The sequence below is a fragment of the Spermophilus citellus genome (genome assembly GCF_964194105.1).
Source record: "Spermophilus citellus genome assembly, chromosome: 7".
NCBI classification, from domain to species: domain Eukaryota; kingdom Metazoa; phylum Chordata; class Mammalia; order Rodentia; family Sciuridae; genus Spermophilus; species Spermophilus citellus.
In genome coordinates, this window is record NC_138188.1 from 26,145,103 (window position 1) to 26,159,344 (window position 14,242).

Sequence of the window (14,242 nt, forward strand, 5' to 3'; positions counted from 1 at the left end):
CATGCCTACCATACCTACCAGGGTCCATCAGAAGCATGTAGAGGCCCTGCTCAGGGTCAGATCTAGCCTTCAGTATGGGTAATTGCAGAGTAAGCCTTTTGCCCCATGATTCCCAGCAAGGCATAGAATCCTGGTCTGGAGCTAACTCTTCTCATCCACTACCTCAGTGTACTCCTGTGAGCCTCTACTTAATCATCAGTAAAATAGAGCTCATGATAAGGACAGCCATCTCCTAGGACCAATATGAGCTTACAAAATAAGGAACAAGCAGTGCTGGGCAAATGGCAGGTGCTCCATGCCTATTTCTCCCACCATTTCCTCTTCCTGTAATCCCCCAGGGCTCCAGGTCCTGTCCTCCCCTTTCTTTATTTAAATTTTTTTAAATGTGGTGCTGAGGTTCGAACCCAGGGCTCACACGTGCTAAACGAGTGCTTTACCGTTGAGCCACAACCTCAGCCCCCTTTCTTAGTCTTACCATACCAAATATGTCTTACTGTAGTGGGATAGGGGAAGTACTGTTCAAGCCCTATCCTAGAGGGATGGAGGGAGGGAGCAGAAGGGATGCAGAGTCAGCGGTTGAGGGATTGGGGACATGCCAGCCTGATTAGAAGGGTTGGGGGACTGAGCTGGCTTCACCTGTCCTTGTCTCTGATTGGGCCTTGGGCATCCTAACTCTCAAATCCCACTAAGCAGCCCCCACCAGGGCCGTCTCCAGAGACCTATTAAGGTCTCTGGAGTGTCAGTTGGTTGCCAGTCTTGGGGCCAGAAGAGAGTCTCTGGAGGCCAGAGGCTGGCCTGAACCAAGTTCTTGGGATACCCTCCATTCAGAAGAGCCACCTGCTCACCTTGTCCCTTCACCTGCTGTTGGGGTCATGGGGGCTGGGGCCAGCACAGAAGAGAAGCACTCCAAGGAGCTGGAAAAGAAGCTGAAAGAGGATGCTGAGAAGGATGCTCAAACTGTGAAACTGCTGCTTCTGGGTAGGGGTGTGGGCCCTGGTGGGGAAGGGCAGCTGCAGCAAGTCAGGGACCTGGAGTCAAGTGGGCAGCCCTTCTATGAGGCAGGGTTCCTTGGGGGGAAATAAGAAGCCTATGATGAGGCAGAGCACAGTGTAGGAGCCCTGGCCAAGCAAGGCAAGGCCTGACAGGTGATGTTGCAGTCCCCCCTAGGCTGGGCGTCCCATGGCAATCTCCAAAGAACAATCATCCCACTGCAGAAGTTTGTGCCAAACATACCTTTGTACAAGTGTGCAGAAGGGATACTTTCAGCTTAACAGGCCATCTGGGCAGGACTTAGAAACCAAAGGTCTCACTAGGAGCCCCACATAGGGCCACTCCCTTGGGAAGAAATCATCCTGAGAACAGGGATACTCTAGGACCACCCAGATCCCAGATCCCCAAACAATGACTCTCGGATGCCAGAACTTTACTGTTGGCAGACCTGTAAAGCAGCTAAAGGAGTTGGAAAAGTACTGTGGGGAATAGATAAACCTGAGTTTATGGTCCCATGGGTAGTGAAGGGAGATGGGCGGATCTAAGCCTGTCTCAAAGCCACTGCTTAACCCCCCAAGGGAAAGAGCTGTTTTAAGAGGGTGAGGCAGTCTTCCAAGCCTTCCAGGATCCATCCAATCAGCTGGAGGTGGGCAGAGGGACTGAGCCAGGGCCCCCAGAGGAACTGCAGAGAAGCTAAGCCAAAATCCCATTAACTGTGCCCAGTGCTCCCAAGAGAGCCAGCTCAAAAGGGATGTCATCTCTGTCCTCTCTGCCTCCAAAGGCACTAATTCCCTCTGAGCCTCTAAAAGACAACCTGCCTTATGGTGAAAGGGAAAGGTTGAAGCAGCTCAAATAATTCTGTGCATGCAGTACCAGAGATTCCCACAAAGTGGAGCTCCAGGATTTCTTTATTTTGGTCTCACAGCAAAATAAAGAATGCTTTATACCAGGGTCCCGGAGATTCCCTGGACAGTTAAGTTTTCTGATTTTGTTCATTGGCTCCCTTTGTCATTGTGCTGACATTTACAAACGTTTTTCCGACAGTGCTTAAATGTTTACTGCGGGTGGGGTGAGAGCAGATATGACTAGGGATCTATATAGAGTGCTGGTCCCTTGGATGCGGGTCCAAAGGGATGGCTAACTCCTCTTCTGGCCTCCCTCAGGGAAATGGAGGGGATCCATGCGGCTCTAAAGCGCAGCTTCCCTTTCAGGTGCGGGTGAGTCCGGAAAAAGCACCATTGTCAAGCAAATGAAGTGAGTGCCCCTGCCCTCCTGAAACCCCTGGGGGTGGGCACAAGCACACTGGGACCTATTTTTCACTACTGCCTCCCAAGACGCTGACTCTGCTAGCCTTGGCCACAGGATTATCCATCAAGACGGGTACTCGCTGGAAGAGTGCCTTGAGTTCATTGCCATCATCTATGGCAACACTCTGCAATCCATCATGGCCATCGTGCGGGCTATGACCACGCTCAACATTCAGTACGGAGACGCAGCGCGCCAGGTGCGCCACGAGAAGGGCTGATGGGGGCCCCCCGGGAACTGGAGGCGCCCAAATGGGCTCCAATTCGGCGTCCTCAACTACCAATCTCACCCTGCCCCCCAGGACGATGCCCGGAAACTGATGCACATGGCAGACACGGTTGAGGAGGGTACGATGCCGAAAGAGATGTCGGACATCATTCAGCGGCTGTGGAAGGACTCGGGTATCCAGGCTTGTTACGAACGCGCCTCGGAGTACCAGCTGAACGATTCTGCGGGCTAGTGAGCATTCGCAGGCAGGGCGGGAGGGTGCGGGCGGGACTCTTCCGAGCCCCTCTAGGTCACCCACCTACCCACACCGGGTGTTTCCCACAGCTACCTCTCAGACCTGGAGCGCTTGGTGGCTCCGGGCTATGTGCCTACTGAGCAGGACGTGTTGCGTTCTCGTGTCAAGACCACAGGTATCATCGAGACGCAGTTCTCCTTCAAGGATCTCAACTTCCGGTAAGATCCAATGCCCTGGCTCAGGACTGCCCTGAGTTCCCCGGAGTTCACAGCCCCTAGACCCGCTCCCTGACCCTTCTCAGATGCCCTGCCGGAGGAAAGGTCCGGCGCCCCTAGATGCCGGTCTCATCTGAGAGCTCCCCAGCCAGTTCTAGGGAGGAAAGAAACCCCAGGGAGGCGCTGGAGGCGCAGTTTCAAATCCCCTATGCCCCACAGGATGTTTGATGTGGGTGGGCAGCGCTCGGAGCGCAAGAAGTGGATCCACTGCTTTGAGGGAGTGACCTGCATCATCTTCATCGCGGCGCTGAGCGCCTACGACATGGTGCTGGTGGAGGATGATGAAGTGGTGAGTGCCAAGCTAGTCCTGAATGTTTGAAGAAGAAAGCGGAACTGGGGGAGCATCTGAGAGCAGAGAGAGTTGTTCCAGGGCGGTCTGGAGGAGGCAAGCAGGCAGCTCGCTGCCCTGCTGGAGGGGGAAATTCGGAGGCTCTCGGGGAACTTTGGGAGCCGGAAAACCCTGGGCGGGTCTGTTGGGCGCCGCCCAGGTGAGGGCGACTGCTGGTGTCTTCTGGTGCCCGACAGCCGATGCTCTCCTCAGAACCGTATGCACGAGAGCCTGCACCTGTTCAACAGCATCTGCAACCACCGCTACTTCGCCACCACATCCATCGTGCTCTTCCTCAACAAGAAAGACGTTTTCACCGAGAAGATAAAAAAGGCACCCCTAAACATCTGCTTCCCGGATTACGACGGTGAGAGTCCTCAGCCCTGCCACCAGGCGGCGACCCATTCCCATGATCTGGGTCACGCTCCTCCCACCAGGAAGGGCTAAGGCCGGCTGTGTGCGCTCCCCTCTGCTACAGGGCCTAATACATACGACGATGCGGGCAACTACATCAAGGTGCAGTTCCTGGAGCTCAACATGCGACGAGACGTAAAGGAGATCTATTCCCACATGACGTGTGCCACTGACACACAGAACGTCAAATTTGTCTTTGATGCTGTTACCGATATTATCATCAAGGAGAATCTCAAAGACTGCGGCCTCTTCTGAGGTGGGGTCCTCTCTTCCCTGTTTGTCTTCTGGGTTAGACTCCTCTCTACTCCCTGGAGTCCCGCTCCAATGTCCCCACCGCACAGCTTTCAGGGTCCACTCCGTCCACTTACCCTATAGGCCCCACCTATTTAATATATCGACCCCGCCCCATCTTCACAGGCGTCATATCTTTCAGGGCAGCCCCCAACAGAATGACTAAATCTATGTGAATCTCAGGCATGCTGACCCAGTTGACTCAGTTTCCTTCTCTCATCACAGATGTCTGAACTGATGAATGTCCCTTGTCCTGTGGCCCTGCAGCCCTAGCTGCCTAGTAGCCACATCCCTGTCCCCCACCAGGTCTCTAGGACTCTTGGTACACAGTCTGCTGTCCCACTAGCCACACACCCAAAACCCTGAACCCTGAGCCTTGAGTCACAGACCTTCCCCCACTCCCCCAACCCCAGCCCTGCTATTCACCGCCTGGCTGCTCTGGCCTCTTGGACCCACAGCAGCCAGCCACAGCTAGGACCTGGCAGTACTTGGGGGCAGTTAGAGCTTACAGTGACTCAGCACTGCCCAACTGACCAATCTCTTGCAGCTGTCCTGCCCTTGGGGACCCACAACTCACCTGGTGGGTCTGGGTTCACCAAACAGTCCTCCCTCCCACAGTTTCATGAAGGTACTCTTGAGATACCCCTACCCCAAGTAGGCCTGCTGTTACCAGCAGCCCAGTCCAGCCCTGCCACCTCCATGTGGCAAGTCTGACACCTGTCTACTCAGTGACCAGTGACTGTCCCTCAGCAGTTTCAGGAATCCAAAGTCCAAGCTGGTCTGTCCAAGCTGAGAGGCTTCCATACAGATAAATTAGTGACTGGAGTTGGAGCTGGGAGTCCCTGGTGCTAGAAAGAGACATAAATTGGACCCTTCCCCAAATACCAGACTCAGAGTACCCCGAGCTCACATCCTTCAGATCTGCCTTTTCTGTCCCTGGATACCAGATCTGGACCATACCCCACTTCACCCACCCACATATACACAGTACTCTAGGCTGGTCAGCCAGGGGGATGGTGTGTTGAGGGAGCAAACTGTTGACCACAGCCTTGGCCAATAGTCAAGCTGTCTTAGGGGGTGGCTGGGGGCAGAGTCCAACTCCCATCGATCAGTCCCAGGCAGAAAATGCAGGATAGGATGGAGGTGTGGGCTGTGCCCAGAGGAGCCTACCTCATGTGGGATTACAGGAAACCCAGGTAACCCTTTTGTCCCTGCTCCTCTTGCCCTCTCCTTCCAGAGCCCATTCCTTGGTAGGGAAAACTGAGAGCCATGCCTGAACCCTCAGGGATAAAAATCACATCCCCAACATCCTGCTTCTGCCTTCCTCATCGAGCAGCAAGTCTTTGCTTATGCCCATGGGGCAGGGCTGTGCTATAGCTGGGGATAAGGAGCTTTTATCTGGCAAAACCAGAACATAAACTGCATTTCCCTTAGCTAGATGCACAGCAGACTCAGCAATAAACCTTTGCATCAGGCCCCAGTTGTTCTTTCTTGGGGGAGTGTGGGTGTGGAGAGCTTAATTATCATGAGTTGTTCATATTTATTAAGTACCCAATGATGGGCTGGACATGAAATGGGAAGATGACTCCTTCCAGGAAGAAGAGCCTGGCCTGATGTTGGGGACTCTCTTGGTAGTATGGGACCAATTTGTGCCTCTTGAGGGGTGAAGCTATGGGAAATGTTCACTGGGAGAATCTGGAATCAAAAGTGAGTTTTGATCTGGGTGTGGTGGCACACGTCTGCAATCCCAGTGGCTCAGGATGCTGAGGCAGGAGGATTGCGAGTTCAAAGCCAGCCTCAGCAATGGTGAGGCACTAAGCAACTCAGTGAATTGCTAAACAAAATACAAAATAGGGCTGGGGATGTGGCTCAGTGTTCTAGTGCTCCTGAGTTCAACCCCCAGTCTCCCCCATCAAAGAGTGAGTTTTGAGGTAGAGCCTCCTTTGATTGGATAAGGCTGGGGAACATGGGAGCTCAGTGGAGCAAGAGTAGGGAAGTGAGGAGATGGGGTGGAGAGACAGTGAATTGGTGACAAACACCAGGTGAAGGGCCGGTGCTTTCTCTAGAAGGTGATGGAAAATCATGAAAGTTCTTGAAGCTGGGACATAATTATGGCTGGGATTAGGGTAAGGCTAGTAAGGACCTTATGTCTGTTACAAAATGTAAGGGGATGGCCAAAAAAAAAATCAGTAACCAAGATAAATAATATATTAATGCAATAATTAAAAAAACTCATAATTAATGCAAAAAATTCACAATGAACCAAATATCAAAATGCAACAGGGGCATACCAAAACATAAGAACCCAAAGGATAAGGGGAAAATATCTACTACTGTATGTGTTTTTTGAGGTTTTATCTTTTTTAAAAATTTTTTTCAAGCAATAGATTTTATTGGGGGGCTGCCTAAAGGGGAAGAAAAGTAGAGGCAGAGAGAAATAGAAAAAGCAGAGAGAGGAGAGAGGAGAGAGGAGAGAGAGAGAGGGAGGGAGAGGGAGAGAGAGAGAGAGAGGAGAGAAAGAAGAGGAAGAGAGAAGAGGGCAGAGAAGGAAGAGGAAGAGGGCAGAAGGGTTTTACTCATTTTCTGTGGTGAAATTCCCATATCATAGAATTTACCATCTTTGCCATTTTGAAGTGTACATTTCAATGATATCAAATACATTCATAATGTTGTGCAACCATCACTACCATCTATCTCCAGAACTCTTTCCTTATTGTAAAAGGAAAATTCTATACTTATTAAACAGTAACTCCCAATTCTTCCCTTCTCCCAGCCCCTGACAACTTTTGTCTATGATTTCGACTACTCTAAGTACTTGTAAGTAGAATCATACAGTATTTCTTTTCATGACTGGCTTATTTCACTTAGTATAATGTTCTTAGGGCTCATCCATTGTCATACTTTTCTTAATCATTTCTTCCTCCCCCCACCCTCCTCCTCCTCTTCCTCCTCTTCCTCCTCTTCTTTCTTCTTCTTCTTCTCTGATACTTGGGATTGAACCCAGGGGTGCTTTACCACTGAGTTACATGCTACACCCCCAATCTTTTCTATTTTATTTTTAAATTTTGAGACAGGGTCTCATTAAGTTGCTGAAGCTGGCCTCAAACTTGCAATCCTCCTGCCTTGGTCTCCTGAATCACTGGGATTGCAGTTATATGCTACTGCACGGAGCCAGAATTTCCTTTTAAAGGCTGAATAATATTCCATTGTAAACATTTGTTTATCTATTCTTCAGTCAATGGATCCTTGAGTTGCTTCCATGTTTTAGCTGTTGTGAATAAAGCTGCTATGAACATGGGTGTACAACTATGTCATTGATATTCTGTTTCCAGTTCTCCTGGGTACATACCCAGACGTTGAATGGCTGAATCATATGATAATTCTTTTTAATTTTTTGCAGAATAATCTTCTACAGTGGCTATACCATTTTACATTTGTACTACTAATAGTGCATTCTTGCCAACACTTGTTATTTTCTGTTTTGTTTTATTTTTGTGCTGTTTTAAGAATAGAGCCCATAGCCTCATGAATGGTAGGCAAACACTCTACCATTGAGCTACATCCCCAGACCATTTTTTGTTTTGTTTTGTTTTGTTTTGAGACAGGGTCTCAGTAAGTTGCCCAAGCTGGCCTCAAACTTGAGATCTTCCTGCCTCATCCTCCTTATTAGCTAGAATTATTGGTCTGTGCCACACCTGGCTTCAATGATATCTCATAGTGGGCCTTTTGTTTGTGTTTGTGTGTGTGTGTGTGTGTGTGTGTGTGCGCGCACGCACGCTGGGGGTAGAATCCAGGGCCACTGTGCTACACCCACAGTTCCTCATTGTAGCTTTGATTTACATTTCCCTACTGTTTACATGTTGAACATACTCATATGCTTACTGGCCATTTGCACATCTTCAGAAAAAATGTCTTTGAAATCCTTTGTTCATTTTTTAACTTAATTGGTTGGGGCTTTTTTCTTTTCTTTTTTTTTCCTTTTCCTTTTTTTTTTTTTTTTTTTTGGTAATGGGGATTAACCCAGGGACACTATATCACTAAGCCACATCCCCAGCCCTTTTTTATTTTTTATTTTGAGACTCCATCTTGCTTAATTGCTCAGGGCCTTGCTAAGTTGCTGAGACTGACCTCAAACTTGTGATCCTCCTGAGTTGCTGGGATTACAGTGTGCACCACCATACCCACCTTTGTTTGAGGTTTTTGTTACTGAGTTTTAGGAATTCTCTATACATTCTGGAAAATAATCCCCATCAGAAACATTATTTGCAAATATTTTCTCCCGTCCTTTGGGTTTATGTCTTTTTTTACTCTTTAATTTTTTTTTTAATGTTTTGTTTAGGTGAGCACTCTACTACTGAGCCACAACCCCAGTCCCTCTTAAATCTTTTTTGTTGGTGGTGGTGGCGGTATTGGGGATTGAACCCAGAGGCACTTCTGAGCTGCATCCCCAGCCCTTGCCCAGCCCTTTTTTAAAAAGTTTATTTATTGGGGCTGGGGACGTGGCTCAAGCAGTAGCGTGCTCGCCTGGCATGCGCGCGGCCTGGGTTCGATCCTCAGCACCACAAACAAACAAAGATGTTGTGTCCGCTGATAACTAAAAAATAAATATTAAAAAAAAAAATTAAAAAAGTTTATTTATTTTATTTGTTTTGTTTTATGTAATATTGAGAATCAAATCCAATGCCTCATATATGCCAGGAAAACACTCTACCACTGAGCCACAGCCACAGCCCCTGCCCAGCCCCTTTTATTTTTTATTTTGAGACAGGGTCTTACTAGGCTGTTAAGGGCCTTGCTAAATTGCTGAGGCTTCCCTTGAACTTTTGATCCTCCTGCCTTGGCCTCCTGAGTTGCTGAGATTACAAGCATGCTCCACTATGCCCACTCATCCTCTTTTATGTATTTTTAATAGTTACACTTTCCCCCAGAACATTAAAATAGTTAAAAATTTGAAAGTAGAGGCTGGGGTTGTGGCTCAGCAGTAGAGTGCTCACCTAGCACATGCGAGGCCCTGAGTTCAATCCTCAGCACCACATATAAATTAATTAATTAAAGGTATTAAAAAATTTGAAAGTAGGTATATTAAAACTCACTTCTTTTTCCAGTGCTGGGGATTGAACTCAGGGTTTCACATTGCGAATAAGCAAGCACTGTACCACTGAATTATATCCCCAGCCCAAATTTATGTTATTTTAAGCTTAAATAGTTTATTTCTACCTAAACAAGAATTATTATAATTTTATTTTCCTGGGTTTAATGGAGACAAAAATCATCAATAATATTTTTGAAATTTGTTATGTGAAAAAAATAATCACTAAAATTTTTCAAGCCAGGCATGGTGGTACTGTAATCATAGCTACTCAGGAGGCTAAGGTAGGAGGATTGCAAATTTTAGGCCACCTTGGGTAATTTAGTGAGAACTTGTCCTTAAATAAAACAATAAGGCTGGATGTTGTGGTGTAAACCTGCAATCCCAGCAACTCACGAGGTTGAGGCAGGAAGATCACAGTTCAAAGCCAGCCTCAGCAATTTAGCAACACCCTAAGCAAGTTAGTGACACCTCGTCTCAAAAAAATAAAAGGGGTTGGGGAGGGCTGGGGCAGTAGCTCAGTGGCAAAGTACCTGCCTTGCATGCATGAGTCACTGGGTTTGATCCTTAGCACCACACACACACACACACACACAAAAAAAAAAAAAAAAAAAAAAAAAAAAAAAAAGAAAGAAAGAAAAGAAAAGAAACAAATAAAGGCATTCTGTTCATCTACAACTAAAAACAAATAAAATTTTAAAAAGGAGTTGGGGATATTGCTCAGAGGTTAAGCCCACCTGGGTGCAATCTCAAATAAATAAATAAAACAAAAAGAGGGGCTGAGAATGTAGCTCCGTTGTAGATCACTTGCTTAGCATGTGCATGTGTGAGGCCCTGGGTTCAATCCCCAATACCAAAAATGTTTTTTTCATAAAGCATTTCATAAGGAGCACACATTTTCCTGCGGGGACCTCTATGGGCATGGAAAAGGAGAGGAGTAGTCTGGAAGACCCATGAATCAGAGGCTTATTGGATGTGTCCTCAATACCCAACAGAGTAAGGGACCTGCAAAACAAGGGACTCAGCCACAGGATTCTGGGTCTACAGGTTGACCAAGCACATGTGATGCTGCACCAAGCCCAGACCACAGGGAAGTATTGAATGGGCTGTTAGCAGGACCTTTGGTCACTTGGGGCAGATATCCAGGTGACAGATAGATAGATACTTGGGGCTGAGCAGAAGGCAGATTATAGATGGCATCCTCAATGTCCAGATGGATGTTGGAACTATGAACTTGCAGTGGGCTGGAGAGGTAAGAAGGGAGGGTAAGGGCACACAGACCTGAGCAGGGGAAGAAAACTAAATAGCTCAGGGAGCCAAGTACACATGTGGGAGCTATACTGGTGGTGTTCACAAGCCTGAGTGAAGGAGTTTGGGGCTTTCAGGCCAGTGGTACAGAATCCCTGCTGGGTGGTCTTTGGGTCTGCTGAGCTGGAGCTATTCATCTCTACTAAGGACCTTCTCCCCAAGAAGTTTATTAGAATGAGGTGGTGTAGGGGGGTAATGACAGGGATTTAGTGGGCAGAGGCAAAGGAGAGGATAGGAGGCCTTGAGTAGCTAGCTGGAAGTGTTAGGCTTCAGAAGGAGGAAGGTAGACTAAGAAGGAGAGGTGGATTAATGGGGTCTTCCTCATGGCTGCCTTGTCTTAGAATGGTAATGAAGTCCTCATCCTTCCTGGGGAAAGAACACAGAGAGCCAGAACACCATGTAGGGGCTGGACCCTGCCCTCCACAGATGGTTCTGACTTTAGAGTCTGGGATTAAAGATTGGTAGGCCTGGATCATGAGGGCTGGAGACACTGCCTGGCCTCAAGCTACCTCATCTATGACCAGCAAATGGGGTGTGGGGGAGCTTTGTCTCCAGCCACTCACCTCACTCCTCAGCCCCACTTACCAGTGTAATTACATCCGAAGGAACAGGATCAGTGGCCTGATGACCGATTCACAGTCCAGGGTATTGAATCAGAGAGAGCTGGCCTAGAGTCAGGACCATGGCCTCACCTGTCATGTAGGTGGGGGACATTTACTATGGGCACCACCAGCCACCACCATCTCTCTTGACTTACAATCTCAAGGTGTCCCTGAGGGACTCTGTGGTCTTTAGCTCTGGCTCTGACAGGACTAACCTAGCCTAGTCACTGACCAGAGATTAGACAAGCCTGGTGGACGGTTAATGCTGCTGACGTCAGGGCCTGGCCAGATGACCACTGGGGGTTTGGGCCCTCCCCATGGGCAGCAGCACAGCCCATGTGACCTGGGATCATTAAGCCGCTTCAGTGGCCAGAGAAGCTGGGGGCCAGATCTCAGGGGAAAGAGGGCGGGCATGCCAGAGCTGCAGGGGCAGGCCTTGGACAAGAGGCACCAGCCCTGGCCCCCAGACTGGGGAAGGCTAAATAGCAGGTTTCCTATGGGTCCCCTCCACAATTCCACACTTTGTGTGTAAGATTAAACTCTCCTTTGCCTCTGCCCACTAAATCCCTGTCATTACCCCCTGCACTACTTCATTCTAATAAACTTCTTGGAGAGAAAGTCCTTCATGCTCAAAGAGTAGCCTCCAAGGTACCAAACTAAGAATGTGGTCAGGTGCATGGGCCTGAGTCCTTGACCCTGGTGAATAGAGTGAGAACCATCCTTTTCTATGAGGACTTTGAATCTCTAAGAACTCCAGAGCAAGTGTCCTGTCCCTGCACACAGCTCTCCACTTAACAAGTGCTGATTTCACATGCATTCTGGTTTCCTCCACCTGTGGGTCCTTTCTCTTCCCAACCCTGGCATGTGCCTTCCTTCTCCTTGGCAGAGCCAAGCCAGAGTCTGGCTTGGCTATTGATTTTCCTTGATTCATGCCCTCCATTCTGAAAGGTGCTTTCCCATTTAGACCATAGAGAGCACTTGGAGATGTGGAGGCTGGAACTGAGTGAGATGGTAGGGCCACCACAGTGAATCCTGGGATAGCTGGCTCTTCTGGTGACTCAGGCAGGGTTCTCAGAGATGATCTTCTATTTGTGTGCTAAGGGACAAGTAGAAGTTTGCCAAGGAGGTGGGACCTCGTGCCTTAGGAAGCACGAGGGCAGAAGCACAGCAACATGAAGACTAGAATATTCTGGGAAGAGCAGGATCATGTGTGGCCAGCTGGGCCAAGGCATAGGGTGGAGGTGGGGGCACTGGGAGCAGGTGGGGGGATATCAGGTAGGCCAACTGAAGGTGAGGGAAGGAGCCTGAAGGATGCCTAAGTAGCCAGTGGATCCAGATGCTGGGTTCTGAGAAGGACTGGGTTAGAGGTGAAGATGGGACATCACTGTTGGGAGAGGGTCTTGGGACATCAAGTAGATGTGGGCCAGTGGATATGGTGGTGTCATGAGAAGAGGCTGCCTTGCTGGAGGCTGAGTGTTCATGACTGGAAAGGGTGGGGTGAGTGAGAGTTTTCTGAAATAGTGAAAGAAGGATCTGGCAATCCTGGGGACCCTAAATTCTGCTCCATATGTCTGGTACTTTCCTGGACCTGTGTTTGAGATGCAGAGATGGAAGAGTGGAAGCAGCAGCTGGGCTGATGCAGGAGATAAAACCTCCTTTACTCCCAAGCTGCTGCTCCCTACACAGCAGTTGCATGGATAGACATTCCCTCTGGTCTCTGGGAGAAGGTGCCTGGCAGCTCACATAGCCCCATCTCTGCTGCCCAGCTGTCCAGCCACTGCAGGCTGGGCTGGGAGATTCGGCAGGTGGTGGGAAAGGCCTCAGTGCTGTGTTTGCCCTGGCGGGGGCCCAGGCCTAACAACAACAAACAGTCAGCTCCTCCCCCAGCCTGGCCACAACTAGTCTGGCCCAGGGACCCCACATCATACCCTCCTCTGGGACTTCCACAGCAGCTCAGTCCAGCCAGACCTGCTCCCTCCAGTATAAATTGAGGACCTCTACACTCACATGCTGGATGACCTTGAACCAGGTCTCGCTCATCAGAACTGCCAGTGGAGCTGGATTTGCCTGTACATGCCTGTAATTCCAGCTACTAGGGAGACTGAGGCAGGAGTATTGCAAGTTTGAGATAAGCCTCAGTAACTTAGGAAGGCCTCCAGCAACTTAGACACTACTGTCTAAAAATATAGGGCTGGGGGACTGGGGCTATAGGTCAGTGGTAGAGCACTTGCCTAGCACGTTTGAGGCACTGGGTTCTATCCTCAGCACCACATAAAAATAAATAAAGGTTTAAAGAATTTAAAAAAAAAAGGGACAGGAATGTGGATCAGTGGTAGAGCATCCCTGGGTTCAACCCCCAGTACCAAATGCAAATAGAAAAAAAGTAATGAAAAAACAAACTGCCAATGGGAGCCAGTAGCTCTTTGTAAATGGCTCCTTGAACATCCAGGGTTCTGTCTATGTCCTTTGGATAGTGGGAGTCTAATGGCCCCTCATGATCATGGTGAGCTCCATTCTGTCAATTATATTAGTCCCAGATCAGGAGGCAAAGCCAAGTCCCTTTTACTGACAAGGCAGGAATTAGGTGACTTGAGGTTTTTGGAGGTTTCCCCCATCCCAATACATTTCTCTTTAGCCCTCCTGGACCCCTGACCATAGCATACAGCTTTCCTTTCGCCCATATTCCTCGGGTTCAGGGAAAGACAAAGCCTTTTCCTTGTGATACAGAGGGAAACTGAGGTATGCTAAGGCTTGGCTATGAGTCAGCAGGAAGAGAATCCAGAAGTCCTGGATTCTGGGAGTCCTGACTCCCAGCCCATGGCAGGGGAGGGGTGAGGCTTGTCCTCTGAAGGCATTCCCCCCACAACAGGAAGTGGGGCAGACATGACACAGAGAAGTCCAGCGTGGATAGGAACAGCAGAGGCCATGGGATTAATCGGATCAGAGCCAGTGGCTGAGAAGCAAGGGGCACAGCTGTTCTGGAAAACCCCCCTCCAGTTTGTCCTGAAAGGTCAATGCCTCCCCCCAGCTCCCTGTTGGCTGGACCTGGAGCTTTACACCTACTAGCCACCTCTAAGCACCAAGGCCCTAGTTGAGAAGCAGACAGGGGTGGGACGGAAGCCTTCAGTCAAGAAGGAGGCCACCCTAAAACCTCTGTCCCCAGAGCAGGGCCAGCCT

The 14,242-nt window shown here is 49.1% G+C and overlaps 1 protein-coding gene across 1 annotated transcript; it reads left to right on the forward strand.

Annotated features, from left to right (window-relative positions):
- The first annotated feature begins 562 nt into the window (after positions 1 to 562).
- Positions 563 to 5,535, forward strand: GNAT1 (G protein subunit alpha transducin 1). The gene is made up of 8 exons (XM_081301007.1): positions 563 to 978; positions 2,202 to 2,244; positions 2,353 to 2,494; positions 2,597 to 2,754; positions 2,848 to 2,976; positions 3,193 to 3,322; positions 3,575 to 3,728; positions 3,840 to 5,535. Exons 1-8 carry the CDS (start codon positions 873 to 875, stop codon positions 4,028 to 4,030), a joined length of 1,053 nt encoding a protein of 350 aa, XP_081157133.1. The 5' UTR covers positions 563 to 872; the 3' UTR covers positions 4,031 to 5,535.
- Positions 5,536 to 14,242: the final 8,707 nt, after the last annotated feature.

Coding starts and splice junctions, on each gene's coding strand:
- GNAT1 (XM_081301007.1), top strand. CDS start 873: ATGGGGGCTGGGGCCAGCACAGAAGAGAAGCACTCCAAGGAGCTGGAA. Junction 2,245..2,352: donor ACCATTGTCAAGCAAATGAA/GTGAGTGCCCCT, acceptor CCTTGGCCACAG/GATTATCCATCAAGACGGGT. Junction 2,755..2,847: donor CTGAACGATTCTGCGGGCTA/GTGAGCATTCGC, acceptor TGTTTCCCACAG/CTACCTCTCAGACCTGGAGC.